General features: G+C 39.8%; 1 protein-coding gene across 1 annotated transcript in view; it reads right to left on the reverse strand.

Moving 5' to 3' along the window:
* syt11a (synaptotagmin XIa) overlaps nt 1–16,859 on the reverse strand; it is a 31,184-nt gene that overhangs the window by 8,892 nt on the left and 5,433 nt on the right. The window contains exon 2 of the mRNA XM_051871791.1: nt 2,476–3,365. Coding sequence (XP_051727751.1) covers nt 2,476–3,365 — 890 coding nt within the window. The remainder of the gene's footprint in view (nt 1–2,475; nt 3,366–16,859) is intronic.

The following is a 16,859-nucleotide window of genomic DNA, read 5'->3' on the forward strand; positions in this document are numbered from 1 at the left end:
AGACCCTCCCTGCACCCTCCCCTCCCAAAACACAATCATAAGTGGTTACAGGAAACACATTTTCCATCAATAACAGGCATCAATACCATCTGTAAACAGGCATAAGAAACTACAGAAGCATAGAAAGTATCAATAATTTTCATGAAGTGAATAACTAAAGAGATGCTAGTTGTTTTGTGTATGGGTATCATTGCTAATGATGTGAGTATTAGCACTATAATTTCCAAATGGTTGTACTGATGGATGTCCCCCCTGCAGTCTGTAACCTTTATGGCTACACTCTCTGTCTGCAATAATGCCACTTTAATGGGCCGTGGATCAATAGACGCTCTCACCACCCATAAAGTGCAGCCCATATGCATAAGGAGCAAAATGGTATACAGCTACATAATATAACATCTATAGTATGAAACACAAGATGATTTAAGTAGAAAATATGATGTTTGTCCATGCAAAACTCTTTGCCAAAATGCTAAGAAGTTCTAGGTGGTTAAAAGGGCAATGCTATGTGGTTGCTAAGGTGTTCTGAGTGATTTTTTAGTGGTTTCTAATTCTCCACCCCTAAGTCTCTATGATATTCTGGTCTCTAGATATGGCTCAGGTAACTTCCCATCATCACTTACAAAAGTAATCGCAACCTTTCCTTAACAAACCTTGTGAAAAAGTGTGCTGAAGTGTGCTTAATTGTACTGAATTTACACTTAGTGTACTTTAAATCTTAAAAATATACTATATATATATATATATATATATATATATATAAAATTACTTTGTATTCTCACAGTTACAAATGCAGCTGCAAAGGTCTCAAAAATCTCAAGTCAAAAGCTCATATATCATCTAAAATGCAAAAATAAATAAATAAATAAATAAAGTTCAAAATGTCAACACAATAAAATCAGCACCTCTGTGACTTGGTCTCCAGAAAAACTGTGGGATAATAGCTTCAATGAACTGGAATTGATGGCAGCGCTGTCACTCTGAAACTGCTTGTATCAATCACAGAGACGCTTAACCTGGGGCAAAAAGCTCAAAATCTTTTCTTTTACCTTATTTCCTTTATCAGGTTTATGTCTAGAGAAGCTGGAGAAAGCCTTTCACCCACAATGACTGCCACTAACCGTAAAACATCTTGGGAGATCCATAAAGGTTCGAGCAGCCATCTCATGGGAATGATTAAGTTTAACGATCGCTGCGTCGAATAACAACCGAGGAATATGATGCCTTTAGCAGGGCCAGCAGCACCCAATACTGATATTTTCATGTTTCCGAATGATTTAAGTGTGGTTTTATGAAGATTACAGACATCTAAGGCCACATACAGCTAAATTCATTTGTTCTGAACACACAAAGTTCTGTAATTTACAGAGTAACGATTGCATTCTACAAAAAATCTGCATAAACATCACACGGCACAGGGTACAAGCCTTGACTCATTCTCATTGCCAGATTTTGCTAGAAAAAACAACGAATAAAAACAAGCCCAAAATAAACCGAAATATATCCAAATGTTTTATATTGAAAACAAGACCAAAATATCGCGCTTTGCACCTGCTCACTTTAATAACTCCATAAATTGGTCACTTTATGATTGAAACCCAAACAACAATCCTAAAAATACTTATAATAAATGGACATGGCAACACTTTTAGAGAGTGCTCTGTGAAGCAGCCTTTTAAGCATAAACAAAACACATTGCCTCTGTCAAAAATTGCAGAACATAATGAGTCTTTAGTGGCTGGAATATTAAATTTGGCCAAAAATAGCTGATACCAAATACAAAAGACGCCAGAACTTTGCTGTGGATACCACAGGATCAATCATCGCAATTTAAGGAGCGAGTTGTGTTCTGTACACACACAGAACAATAATTTAGGCGATTCACTTCTGTATTTAAAAGCGGTTGAACTTTACAGTGTGCCCAGCAAAATCACCAGAGTTAAATCAACTCTGCTTGGAGTACATATGGTCCCTCTCTAAATAGTGTTAAAGTAACACTGAAGCAGAGTTAAAGTTAATGAGATAATTAAGCGATTAATTAAGTGATTAATGAGCATTAGTGATGAACACCCGCTGTTAACAAGTCACTACCAAGTCACTAACAAGTCAAATCACTGAAGAAAAGATAATCCTCCTCTGCTGAGATCTTGAGAGATATAATGTCTTTTATCTTCAGTTGATTTCATCTAATACTGTGGCTGAAGTCAGTTGTAGTTGTGTTTCTTTTTTCTTCATTGATTCTGCTTGTTAACAGCAGGTATTCATCACTAATGCTCAATCATCACTTTATTAATTGCTTATTCATTAATTAACTTAATTGCTTAATCTCATTAACTCTGCTTCAGTGTTACTTTAACATTATTTAGAGAGGGACCAAATGTACTCCGAGCAGAGTTGATTTAACTCTGGTGATTTTGCTGTGTGTATGTGGCCTAAGATATCCCACAACCCTGTGCAAGGTCAAGAAACACTCACCTGTGTGTTCCTCTTGCTGATTTGCTGGGTGATGTGCGCCCGTCCCGTGCTTGGGTCCACACCTGCTAATGGCACGACCGCCTCCCCAATGACATCATCCCGTGCAAAGCGATCAAAGCTGAGCACCAGGAAGTGCAGGGTAAGCTCAGGCAGCGAGCTGTACGGGATGCCATAGAAGGTGAACGTCTCGTCAAACACAGGCTCCAGAGTCTTCCTCAGTACGCGTGTCTTCACTCGGTGCTTCTTCTCGGGTAGGATGGTCATCTTCACGTAGGGGTCAGAACTGCCCGCCTGTTCGTCCACTGCGGGGAGCCCCTGCGCTCCTACGATAGTGACAACGAGGGCCTTCTTGGGGAAGTTGTAGTCAATGGCCAGACTGAGCGTTCCCAGAGAGGGTGAGTTGAGACTGTAGGGTGATGCTGTTTTACTGGGTGCTTCACTGCTGCTTCCTGAGCTGCTCTCCATACAGCAGTAGTCCGCCCGGATGGGCAGCGCCCTCTCCAGTCTGGGAGGACCCACAGGGGGGACCAGGTGGTTCATCTGTAGGTGCGCAGTACCACCTTCGGGATCTGCATCCACAAGGAGCACGTCACCGTTTCGGGACCCACGACTCCATTCTCTTAACAAGGAACTCGATCCTGAGCGCTGGCCCACCCGTACAATCTTCTTGCTGTTGCTGAGGGTCTCGGGGTAGATGCTGATGCCTTTGAGCATGTGGATGAACTTGTAGGGGGGGTCAACGGGAGGGTCGTAGGGGCCGCTGGTCAGCTTGTACGCACCTGTCATTTGACGATATCGCCGCTGACAGCACGTCCAGAGGAAAACGGCCACTGTCACGGAAACAACCAAGACCCCTGCACCCAGAAAACCCGCGAGCACTGGGGACACATCTGAAAGAGACAAAGACTGAGAATTACCCCTTGTGGAAAAGAAGTACATTTCAGCATACTTTTAAAAAGGGTATTTATTACAGATATAATATATGTAAGTATAATTATATATATATTTATATATGCTTAAGAGCAAATGTAATGTTTTTGGGAGACTCGTGAGAAAGTGAATAAGTGAATAACGACATTTAGAACAAAAGAGTCTCTTGACACTCTCTATCAACAAGGATTAAGGATTGGACAAGAATAGCACACAACAAGCATGCGGCCTCTATTTTTTTTTTTTTTTTTTAAAGATAACTTTCCTATTGATATAACTCCTATTGAGTAGTATTTATAGAAGAAAAAACATCTGCAAGTTCATTGTTTCTTTTTTCAAGGGAATGGCCCCTTACTTTCCACCTAGATAATAAATAAAATTATCTTTTAACATTATATGCCTTCTTTTAAATATAAATGATGTAATATATATGTAATAAACAAGGAAATTACTAAAAATCCATGAAAATGTCCAGTGAAAAGGTTTATAAAACTATTACCACAGGGAATTTGAGACTAGACTTGGACTATATCATACTACAGCAAACTACCTTCTGTAACCCTAAATAAATAAATAAAATTAGATTTCAAAGCAAAGCACAGAAACATTTCACAGTTTGCAGGCACTTGCTCCTTTAAAAACGGCAGTTTCTACCCTCAGACTGCAGATTTAAGATGCCAGAATATTACAGAAACAGAGCAAAGCAATCATTCATACAGCAAGAGACGTACTAAATAAATACAGTTGAACTGAAAAGGCCATCATTTTATTTTTTGTCTTTGCATACTGTAATGTGTTGTTTGTACTTTAATACGTATTTTGGACATGAAGTTATATAGAAATGATTTAGAATTTGTTATTATTTATAGCCACTATTTCTAATGTTGTCTTGTCTTTTGTCTATTCATGAATCTTTATATACAGATTAAAGGGTTAGTTCACCAAAAAATGAAATTTCTGTCATTAATTACTCACCCTCATGTTGTTCCACACCCGTAAGAGATTCATTCATCTTCGGAACACAAATTAAGATATTTTGAGGTTTTTTATTAACCTCCATAGAAAGCAATGAAATTACCACATTCAAGGTCCAGAAAAGTAGTAAAAACACTGTTAAAATAGTCGGCGTGACTACAGTGGTTCAACCTTAATATTATGAAGCGACGAGAATACTTCTTGTGCGCAAAAACAAACAAAAAATAATGACTTTATTCAACAAATTCGTCTCTCCCCTGTCAGTCTCCTACGCTGTTTACGTTCAGCGCTTCCATGTTTACGTCCGAACGCCAGCTCAGTATTGGCCGAAGCTGTTCACGTGAGCAGCACGACACATGTGTGATGCCGACGCAGGAGCCGGCCAATACTGAGCTGGCGTTCTGACGTAGAACACAGAAGTGCTGGACGTAAATAGAATAGGAGAATGACAGGGTAGAGACGATTTTGTTGAATAAATTCGTTATTTTTGTTTTGTTTTTGCGCATATCTTAATATCTTTATATCTTAATTTGTGTTCCTAAGATGAACAAAGGTCTTACAGGTGTGGAACGACATGAGGGTGAGTAATTAACGACAGAAATTTCATTTTTGGGTGAACTAACCCTTTAAGTGTGCAGAGAACATCAACAATTTTAATAAGAATGAATAACATTACCAAAACGCAGAATAACATTTCATGCAGAAATCACCTACAAATCTTTGCATATTATTTTTAATGACACACATTAACTTCAAAATTTGGATACAAAAAGCATAATTACTGCTGCAGAACTGTAACTACATCTAACTAAATACTGTGCACAAATCATTTTCTTCATAACTCATAATAGTTTAGTTTGAAACTATTATGACCACTTTCTGGTCTGAAAGTGAATTAAACAGAACAACAAACATGGCCACTGATAGCCTCAAATTGAGGTAAGAGACTGACCCAGTTAGATGTAGAACAGAGAGTAACAGGGAAGAGAACACAGAAAAACAGCAGCAGTGCTTCAGGTCAGTCTAGGCAATTGCAAAAACATGAATATGGAAATAAAAAAAAAAAACCATCAAAAATGATTTATGGAGTATACTTGTTTGTGTGAGAGAGAAAAAGCTCACTCAAATTAAAAAAAATTAGCTTTCTAGGTATTGAAATTATCCGTGGTAATGAAAAACAATTTTCTGGGTATATTGCAGGATAATTCTTGCTCTTGGCTGCAGCTTAGATTCTTTCCTGTTTAATTCATGACTGTTTGTTTTTTGCTTGTTTCACAGCCATTTGCTACCTAATGGGGCTGATGCTGAGCACAGCAGTTATATTTATGATCATGGATTCTTTATTACAGTCCATGAGAAGATCCAGCAGTAACATTCACCTGGCTGGAGCATTTACTGTTATTCACACAGACCTAATCTCAACACACAGACATCTCTTCTGTTTCATTAAAGGTGACAAAATTGACAGTGCCAACAGAATCTGGTCATTTATATGGCTGTCATATCTGGCTCATTAAAAAAATTCCCCTGGAACTTTCAAATGTCAGAAACAGACTATAACAAGCTTAACCAGAGCTGGCAGGTGCTACTTTTGCCCCATGCTGCAGGGCATTCAATTAGGAAACATCACACTGTGGGCTCCCTCTGTCCAAACACCTTTAATAACACACATGGTAACACGCCTTTGTCCGGAGGGCTCTACACATGGCTTTAGGACAAAATTAAACAATTATCACCCATTTTACTTCAATAATATTTGATTCATTGGGAAATGGTTAGTTTCACAAAAGTTTGTTTTACAATATCTCATTTTGTGGGAGCATGGCCTGCGAATGCCGACTCTGATTCCGTCAGGTCAATCGTGGCATTCAGAGGTCAAATATTCCGCTGTCATCCATCATCTAGAGTTTCCGAGTATTGTACAAGCTCAATAGAATATAGCAATTCAATTTACAGCACCTTTTTTAAATTGAATAAAAACAGGGAGCAAAAACTTTATTTATCATTTTGTATATAAAAATTGTTTTATTTTATGCAGAAACGATGCATCTGCATTTTGCTTCGACTAAAATTATTTGAATGTGCCCGACGTTATAATTACGAATTCCCAACTCTTACATATGAACTTCTCAGGACTTGAAGTCATTACTGCAGTATTGGTGCAGTGTCTTGTTAGTATGTTGATTGTTTTGGACATTGTTTTTTCTTTGAAATAACAAGCTTTAAGATAAAATACAGATAAAACTATAAAATTATTACACAGCAAAATCACCAGAGTTAAATCAACTCTGCTCGGAGTACATTTGGTCCCTCTCTAAATAATGTTAAAGTAACACTGAAGCAGAGTTCAAGTTAATGAGATAATTAAGCAATTAATTAAGTGATGATTGAGCGTTAGTGATGAACACCTGCTGTTAACAAGCAGAATCAATGAATAACTATAACTGACTTCAGCCACAGTATTAGATGAAATCAACTGAAGATAAAAGACATATCTCTCAAATCTCAGCAGAGGAGGATTATCTTTTCTTCAGTGATTCTGCTTGTTAACAGCAGGTGTTCATCACTAATGCTCATTCATCACTTAATTAATCGCTTAATTATTTCATTAATTTTAACTCTGCTTCAGTGTTACTTTAACACTATTTAGAGAGGGACCATATGTACTCTTTTTTGATTTAACTATGGTGATTTTGCTGTGTACATTTCTTGTACACATATTTATTTATTTGTATTTATTACATAAAGCATTTTTTATGACCGTTAGCCGATATATATATCAAACTATTTAATATAAAGATTGTAAATAACACATGCATAGCAATTTCTGCAATTAAAGGTGCAGTAAGCAATTTCTGAGAAATGCTGTTGAAAACTGAAATCAATACCCAAACAAACAGTTTTGTGAATATTTGCTAGATGTCTGCTCTGTGTGTGTGCTGAAAAAAATATTGTGTTTGTACATAGTCCTGAGTGTGTAAACAGTGGATCAGACTGATCCATTAAAGAGCAGGAAGGCCTGAAAACAGATGCTGAGGTTGCTTATGTTTCACAGAACTAAGATATGCTGTTGTTGCTGTTGTTGAATCACAGCTGATTCAACCATACTTTCGCCAGTGTTGTTGCCTGTGTTTCATAGCTTGTTCATTATTGTGGGGGCAGAGCAATGAAGGGAGGGGTGTGGGTTTTTTTGGGCTAGGGGTGTGTTTGTCAGAAATCACTTTCTGCACCTTTAAATTCATATTTATTTTACATAATACTTACTGAAATAATTAGAAATAAATGATTTGCAGGTGAATAAATTTCAGAAAATAATAATCTGAAGAATCTGTAATATAGATGCACATTTGAAGGTATAATAGATGAATTCACAGAAGTTCGCAAGGTTTATGGCATTAAATGTTAATTAGATATTCAAAAGCTTGTTCATATGATAGTAATGAACATTTGCTGAATGCCGACAGCATACGAAAAAAGTAGTACAGCGTTTGTCTTTCTGTTATAAAACAGAACTGCTCAACAAAGACAGTAAACTAATGAAGACTGATAATGGGTGTTAATGTGTGTCTGCACTCAGGCGCCGAGTTCTCAACGCTGCCAAAATAAAAGTTGACCACTATTAACTACTATTAAATTATTGCATGAACTATTGCCTAGAACAATGCCAAAATAGCTATTTGGCCACTTGTAAACCAATTAGCTTGCACAGTCTAGATGACATCAGCAGAAAACTGAAGTTGTTTTAGAGATGGAGCATTTCATGTTAACTTATGGAAAGAACTTGTTCGTTTTGTGTGTAGCACAGTCAGTTTTAAGGGTGCATTCTTTGATAGATTCGCTGCCACAGGCTCCATTTTCTTTGCCATTCTCTGCTTTTTCTGTCTCTGTCTCATTCTCTTTCATTTCTCCATTTACTTACTTGACACTCTTCCCTATTCTCTTTTTGTTATATTCCTTTCACAGCCTTCCACCACTCTTTCTTTGCCCCTCTCTCCTCCCTTCCACTTCTCTCATCTCATCTTTCCTCTTGCCAAACTCCAAAGGCCTGGGTGGTGAAGTGTTCAGGTCACCGTGGCAACAACAGGTCCCTTTCTTTCGTCATGCCAGTCAGAGCTGATTGGAATTCTGAGTTGGGCCCGGGTTCAGTGAGCTGATGAGAACAGGATGTGCTCTCCTGCCCCACACAACAACCTTCTTAAGAAAATGCCAGCCAATGGGAACACAGAAACTAACCACATGCCTGAGCAACAAAATACAACAATAAAGTCTAGGGAGACAAGCCACCTGCTGAAAATGTCATTTTCACAGTCTTAAAAAAAATAAAGGTTCTTTATTTGCATCAATTGTTCTAAGAAGAACATCTATAGAATTTCCATTGTAAAAAAAAAAAAAAAAAAAAAAAAAAAAAGGTTCTTTATAGTGAAAAAAGTGTTTATTTTATTCTGTGGCATTGCTTTGGAACCTTTATTTTTATAAGTGTATGTCATGAAATAGCAGAGTCAAATGTGTTGTTTGTAATTTAAAATAATGATAAAATAAACTACAAAATTACAAAAAGTAATAATTAAATTACCATTCTTGTTTTAGAAGTTTAAACAAAATTGCTTTTGGCTGATAGATTCTAAAATGTAACAAAATTTTGGGGAAATTTTGCAGACAAAAAAGGTCCATTGCCAATCAGCCAATCAGCTTTCTGTTGGTCTACAGGCCAATTTGTATGACCAACTTTGCAAAATTCCAGATCACATGGTTTCCTATTGAAATTTCACTGAACAGATGTAAATGTGACTGAACCTTAAAGGGATAGTTCACCCAAAAATGAAAATTCTGTCATTTACTCACCATCAAGTTGTTCCAAACCTGTAACAATTTCTTTCTTCTGCTGAACACAAAAGAAGGTATTTTGAAGAATGTTGATAACCAAACAGTTGATAGGCCCCATTGGCTTTCATGGTATTTTTTTTTTCCATACTATGGAAGTCAATGGGGCCCATCAACTGTCTGGTTACCCAATCTTCAAAATATCTTCTTTTGTGTTCAGCAGAAGAAATAAATTCATACGGGGGTAACACTTTACAATAAGGTTGATTAGTTAAACATTAGTTAATGTATTAACTAACATGAACTAACCATGAGCAATGCATTTGTTACTGTATTTACTCATCTTCGTTAACGTTAGTTAATGAAAATACAGTTGTTCATTGTTTGTTCATGTTAGTTCACAATGCATTAACTAATGTTAAGATTTTGACAATGTATTAGTAAATGTTGAAATTAACATTAACAAAGATTAATAAATGCTGTACAAGTGCAGTTCATTATTAGTTCATGTTAACTAATGTTAACTAATGAACCTTATTGTAAAGTGTTACCCATACAGGTTTGAAACAACTTGAGAGTGATGAGCGTTTTACCCAAAGCTGAACATTCTTCAACTCTCTGTGACCAGAAAAAAAAAAAAAATGCAGAGTGCTGGCGTTTTAATAAAAGCAGCACTCTCATTGAAAACAACTGGAAAAATATGCTAGCCTCAAGAAAAAAAAAAATGGTTTGGTGGACACACGCCTAAGACTTATGCAAACACAAATTACCTCAATTGTATTTGTCTCAATTTCAGCAAAATATCTTACTTTTCACCATAACTAAGACTTTTATCTGTTTATCACAATAGAAAGTTTATCTCACTAGTCTCATTTATAAACTATAGCAAACATATACAAACACACTCACACACTCCTTCACCCATAGAGCATTCACCACATTTCTGACAGGATTACCGACAGCATAGTTTGTTGCTTTAATGTAAAACATCACTAATGCTCTGCTGGCCTCAATCTGAGAGGAAGATGGTGTGCTGCATTACCAAAGAACTCGCCTATTACTGCAGCTCACAGACTACTCAAGAGTGACTCATCCAAGACTCTACAGGTTTCCTAAAAATAAGGGATGAAATCCTGAGACCTCTATTAAAATAATGTGATAAAAGATTTTAGTTAATAAATGAAAACTTCTCATCATGGTTGCCAAGGCGTTGCTAAGCAGTGTTTATAGAGTCGGGTTCCGGGTTCCCCATTAAGAAATTGATTTTGAATGATAACTTATAAACCTTTAAAGACAGAGCTACTGTGATCGACAAGGGTGTTAATCCATGGTATCTGCTGAAGCCGTCAGCATGCATTATTTTAGCTTATTTTTAAAATAATAATGTTTAACAGTGGAATTCCTGGTGAAAAACTACATTGCCCGTGATGCTGTACAGAAAATTCCAATCAGAGAGTTGAAAAAAGCAACATGCTCCAAAATAGCTCTTTAGCTCTGCTCACTCCCATGAAGCACTGTGAATGATGTAATCGAGACGATCTCCCTATGCTCTCAAAATTCTTAAATGTTTGTATATATGCATATTTTTCAATACACTTAAAATATATTCACTCTAAAAAAATGGTGCTATATAGTACTAAAAGTGGTTCTTTGGCTCGTAATCTTGGTGCTTCAGTGGTTCTTCAGCGGTTCTTTGGGATGACTGATATAAACCACTACCGTTTACAGAACCTGTTAAGCCCCTGTACGGTTCTTCAGCGGTTCTTCAGTGGCTCTTTGGGGTGATTAAGGTGCTATAAGGCACCACTGCCATACAAAGAACCTGTTAAGTCCCTTTAAAGGTTCTTTACGAGCCAAAGAACCACTGTTGGTGCTGTTTAGCACCATTTTTTTTGAAGGAATAAAATACGATATGGCACCTCTTATGGGTTCTATATAGCACCATTTGATAATGGTGCTGTAGAGCACTTTTAAAGCTACATAGCACCAAAAGTGGTTTCCCTATGATTATGAGCCAAGAACCACTTTTAGTGCTATATAGCACTTTTTTTAGAGTGTTGTTTTTATAATCAACATTTGTAAATAAATAGTTTTATATTTTTAGTTTTTATATAGTTTTTTAATTTCATTATGCTGTTTGCAGTGCTTCATGGTACTGTAGTTCTTTCCCTCACTAAAACCTTTTTTTTTTTTTTTTTTTGTCAGATTTTCAAAACCTTTTTTGCCTCAAATTAATGCTTGTAATGTTGTAATTCTCCTCGTAGCTGATGGGCTTGGTTCATGGCTTGTACCTCTCTAAGGAATACTAATCTAAAATTTCTAAAAATGAATGGAAAAAATACTTCAGGAACCAGCGCCACTGAAAAAAGGGGGTGGGCACTGTTGCATATTGTTAGGTGGTTGCTAAGTTATTCTGGGTACTTACTTACTGGGCCAGGTCAAAAAAGCCCACCCTTAAGTTTCTATATTCTGGTCTCTAGACAGCCTTGTTGAAAAGAAGTACACTTTTGCATACTTTTAAAAAGAATATAAATTATTATAGAAATAATATACTTTAGAATATACTAACTGAATTTAATGATTTCTGATTTTTTTATTGCATGTTAATTGAAAATGTATTACAATTTACATTAAAATACAATTAAGTGTACTTCTTTTCTACAAGTGTTTGACTCGGGGCCCTGCTTCAGTGTGAAATGGAATTTTTTTATCCGTTTTATCATCCCCAAGGCAAAAATCGCTTAGGAAAATGATAGCACAAAATAACAATACACCTCTCCTCAATAAGTAACATGATTTTAGGGTTAAATAATCCCTAAAAATGAGCAATAGTAATGCTTGCCTTACACTTTAAAGTTAATTTCCATATACCCCAGAGGAACCTCTCTTAGATGGGTACTGTACTGTGAGTATAATGAAAAAAACATCCAGACATTTTGTGGAATGAACAGCACAAGTCATTTGATAATAAATGACAAAGAGATGAGAAAGAAGGAATGAACTATGGCCGAAGAAGACATTATATAAAGATGCTGTTAGACAGACAGAGAACAGCAAGAGAGAAAGTTAGAGTAAAACAAACAGGGAGACAAAATTCCTGATTGAAACCAGCATTTCTGATACAAAACCTTATCTGTCATTTTTCTGTAATGTTACACTGCTGGCTTTATATTTCCTGACATTTTACCTAAATTATTCTTGCTCGCTCTTCCTCTCTTTTATATCTTTTTTCCACCAACCCCCAGCCTCAGTCGACCCCGCCCTTTTTCTGTCCACACAAAGGCTGTACCCCTCATCGCTTCAGCTAGACGCTACCACCCCCAGAGGGACTCAGAGTCAGATGATGTCACTTTTGGCTGCATGTTTAAAAGCCAGCTGCTTCTGTTGCTTAGAAACTACCCCTCCGAGAGAAGAAGCACAGGGAAATATTCATTTTGCCAGCTGATACACTCAGCTCTCGCTCTGATAATTGCTTTATAAATGATAAATTAGTGTCACTATTCTAGCTGAAATCTGACATACTAGGTAATAAGTATCTAAATGACCTCTGAAATAACTATTATATATAATAACAGCCCCCCCCCCCCCAAACAAGCCAATGGACATTGGTGAGTGAGATTTTCATTGCAAGCCACTCCCTTGGACATAAGGGTATATAAGCTTGTCAGCAACTCACTCATTCAACTTTTTGCTTTGGAGCCAAACGGTTGTTTCTGCTTCCACTATCTGCCTTCACTAGAAAAGAGAGTTGTTCTGTGTTTTTTAACGGGATATAACAGTGTGTTTCACCATAAAAGAGCAAACCTTGCACAGATAAGTACAGTGATCACACCCCCAGGCGCTTCAACAGCTAAAAGAGCTATTACCCCAAAAGAGCAAGCACGGGAGATGTTGTGTCTTTTTAAAGATGGCATTCCACCTGTGTGTTTCTGGATGCAGTCGTTTCCTGGCCTCGTCTGACAACCACGATCACTGCCTCATGTGTCTGGGTCATAAGCATGCTGAGGCAGCGTTTGTTGATGACTCATGTTCCCACTGCGGGAACATGACCATCGCGATGTTAAGATACCTTTCAATACCTTGAAAAAGGTGGGAGTTCCCTCTGCTATTCCTCGTTCTGTCGCAAGCTGTGGAGTTTCCCGATGAGCCTGCAGGTCCTTCTCATGGCGGACCCAGCGTTCATTTGGAGCTCCCACGGAGGACCAGATGTCTATCGCTGCATCGGAAGGTGGACTTGAGTCCTTCGGGGATGAAAACTCAGCAGCGCTGCCCCCTTCGGGGAGAGCAGCGCCAGTCAAGTCAGACCCTGAGTTGATTGCCATGTTTATCTGGGCCTTCCCTTAGGGAAGAAAGGAACCAGGGCTGGACGATGCTGTGCAGCACGCCCCACTCCGAGAAACCAGTTGTCCAACCGCGAGCGTCCAGGACAGGGTGGAGGGTTCCACTTTGCTGCCTCCACCGCCTTTACTACCCTCAATAGTGGGGCAGCCAAGGGATACACGGACATTCTTCAGGTGGGGCATGCAATTGCGGTGCAATTATGCCCGGAAAGTGCCACCACCTACCGGAATCACTCACACCTCCCATCCAAGGTCTGTAAGTTCTCATCCGTTGGCTTACAGTGCCGTTGGACAGGCTGCCTCCACCCAGCATGCTATGGCCCTCCTGCAGGTACATCAAGCCAAAGCCCTAAAAGAGCTGCACAAGGGTAGTTCTGAGCCGGAGTTGATGCAGGAACTGCATACGGTGAATGACCTCGCTCTCCGTGCAACGAAAGTCACAGCGCAGGCCCTCAGCCCTCGGAAATGCCATTTCTGGCTGAACCTGGCTGAGATGAAGGAAATCGAAAGAGTGAACTTTCTCGACTCCCCCATCTCCCAGGCAGGCCTCTTCGGCAATACTTTCAAGGACTTTGTCTAGCAGTTATGCCTGCCCATCACGAGAGTGTCCCCCTGCGGCATCTACATCCGCTCCAGTCTGGCCTGAGCAGCAGACACCATCCAGGCTGCAATGTTGAGCCACCCACAGGAAGGTGAAACAGCCAGTCTCAGCCACTGCTAAACCCTCCAAGCGGTCGTCCAAACAACATCCCTGAGACGGGTGACCCAGAGATGGAGGTAGCTGATCTTGCCTAGGAAGTGCTGAATGCACCGCTCCTTCTCCTGGAGAAGGACCAGGTAGAGAATCTTCTGTTAAAAGAGTTATTTTCTGTTCTGTTCCTACTTTTGTAATAAAAGAGCCTCAATCTCTGGGTCACATGAGGTGTAGCTTGATAGTGAGTGACGCTACACTTCCTCACTCTCATCCTCCTCTTTTTTCACCACAGTGCAGGAGTTTGTGGTTCAAGGATATAACGCTTCCTCACACACCTCCAGCCACTCCCTTGCAGGAACCACAGAGCCAGGTAAGTCACACCACACTCACTATCTCTACTACGCTACGCCTCCCAGTTTTGGCCCCTCTGCAGGTGCCTCTGTGATTTCAGCACATCATGATGCAGTAGACGGTAGGTCTGTGGGAAAACACAACCAGGTCATCTGATTCCTGAGAGGCGCCAAGAGGCATACCAGTCCCAATGTGAGCCGTGCCCCCTGGGTGAGATCTCACTCCACTTGGAGTGTTGCCTCCTCCTAGGCGTTGGTGCACGGCGCCTCTCTGGCAGACATCTGCAGAGCTGCGGGCTGGCCAATACCTAACACCTTTGCAAAGTTCTACAATCTCCTGGTTGAGCCAGTTTCTTCCCGTGTGTTGGGTACAAACAGGTAATGTGTGGGAAGACTGGCTCAGTGTCTCGCTTGCAGCACCATTACCCTCTAAGAAGGGGATATGAGCACCTTCTCACTCTCTATGTGAGTTCCCCACTTGGCGAACCCTGGATGGAGTTTTTTCCAAGCACCCTTCAGCAGTCAGATGCGGCGGAGGCATCTGACACCAGGTTAGAGTACTTGAGATGCATGCCCAGTCGGTCAGCCCCTGTACTGGGCTAGGTGCCCATATGTTGTGATTCCCTCTTCTTCCACATTACAATTTCTCTGTTGGCAAACTTTCCCTGGGCAGATTCCGCTCTGCCCCATCTCTGTGCCGGTAATGGTACCATTCCTGTCTAGGTAGGACCTACCGCAGAGATCTTCTATATGTAGCACTGCCCCACGGGTCAGTCCATATGTGTATCTCCACATGTTACCTCCTTCTGTATCTCCACATGTTACTTCCCTATGTGGCCTCTGTAGCGTCCCTTTACATCTGGACTCGGCACAAGGGGTGCAACTGATCGCAGTTGATCTGTGATTCGTATGAACCAGGCCCCACGGTTTGGAATGCATGTGATATGTGGATTAATTGCATTTAGCCATTATATAGTGAAAGTTTACACTGTGTGCTATGTGTCTGTAAGTCTGAACAATTTAAAAATACTCATGTGTTTTTAAACAATTCAAATGCAAGAAGAGACAAAATCGCATGTTTTCTGTGCACACATATTCAAAGCCCATAATCGAGCTCTATTTTGTGACTCCTTGAGCTTGAACGGACACATACACACAAAATAATCTCAAAATCCTCGTCTCGACAAGTATTTCTGTATGCAGTCGGTTATAAAGTCTTAAGTGAACCTAAACAGTTTACATAACTATGGGCCTGGCTCCAGACAGGGGACCTGGGCTTCTTCTGGGCAATGTAACTCCTCCTCTTCTTTGTTGTTCCATGGGGTATTTGAACCATTTTTAGTTTGGCCCCTCACCTGAGACCACTTTGCCATGGGAGGCCCTACCAGGAGCACCTGGTTCCAGACAACTCAGCCAACTCAGAGTCCTGCACGGGTCCTGTTTGGTAAACCCGCACCCGCCCCGCACCCGCAGTTATTAACAGAACACCCGACCCGATATCCGACAGAAACACTAATTTTAGCCCGCACCCGACCCATTTGACATAAAAACCGTGACCCAACCTGCACCAGCAATAAATCTCCTACATCAGGTAGACAAAATTATTTTTCTCATGTAGCCTAATACAAGCAATAAAACCAACATTAGGCATTATATGTCGCTGCATCTAATTAAACATTGCATTAAACAACACAAGTAAAATAATAGAACAAAAAATGTTTTAGTAGGGCTATTTAACTGTAAGCTTAAAGCTAGTAAATATTTTAGCAGATTCACTCGGCATTTAAACGCGGTTGTCTCTTCTAAAACGAAACAGTGTTTACCTGGCCGCTGGTCCTCTTGTAGCAGCGCGAAAAATATTCTAAAACTTTTATTCAAATTGTAAATAGCCTATATTAAATACATAAAGCAAGCAAAGGGCGTTCCCTTTAATAATCACTATAGCTTTCAAACAGATGCAGCGCGATAATGCTCAGCGCTGCAAATCCTAATTAGAAGCCTTTAACGGTCTTCAGACAGCGCATGAACACAAATAAGCACGGGACCATTTGAAAGCAGCTGTCAAATGCACCGAATTGAGTTGGAATAGTCTTGGCTATTGGACCCGCAGTCCACCCGTGCCTACCGCGCGTCCGACCCGCACCCGCACCGCACCCGACACATAAATATTATTCCACCCGATATAAAATTTGGCGGGTCACCTGTCGGGTACCCGTGGGTACCCGCCCGCGTCCAGGACTCTGCCTTCAAGGTTCATAGGGACACCCAAACCTC

This window comes from Ctenopharyngodon idella, chromosome 19 (genome assembly GCF_019924925.1).
Source record: "Ctenopharyngodon idella isolate HZGC_01 chromosome 19, HZGC01, whole genome shotgun sequence".
NCBI lineage: Eukaryota > Metazoa > Chordata > Actinopteri > Cypriniformes > Xenocyprididae > Ctenopharyngodon > Ctenopharyngodon idella.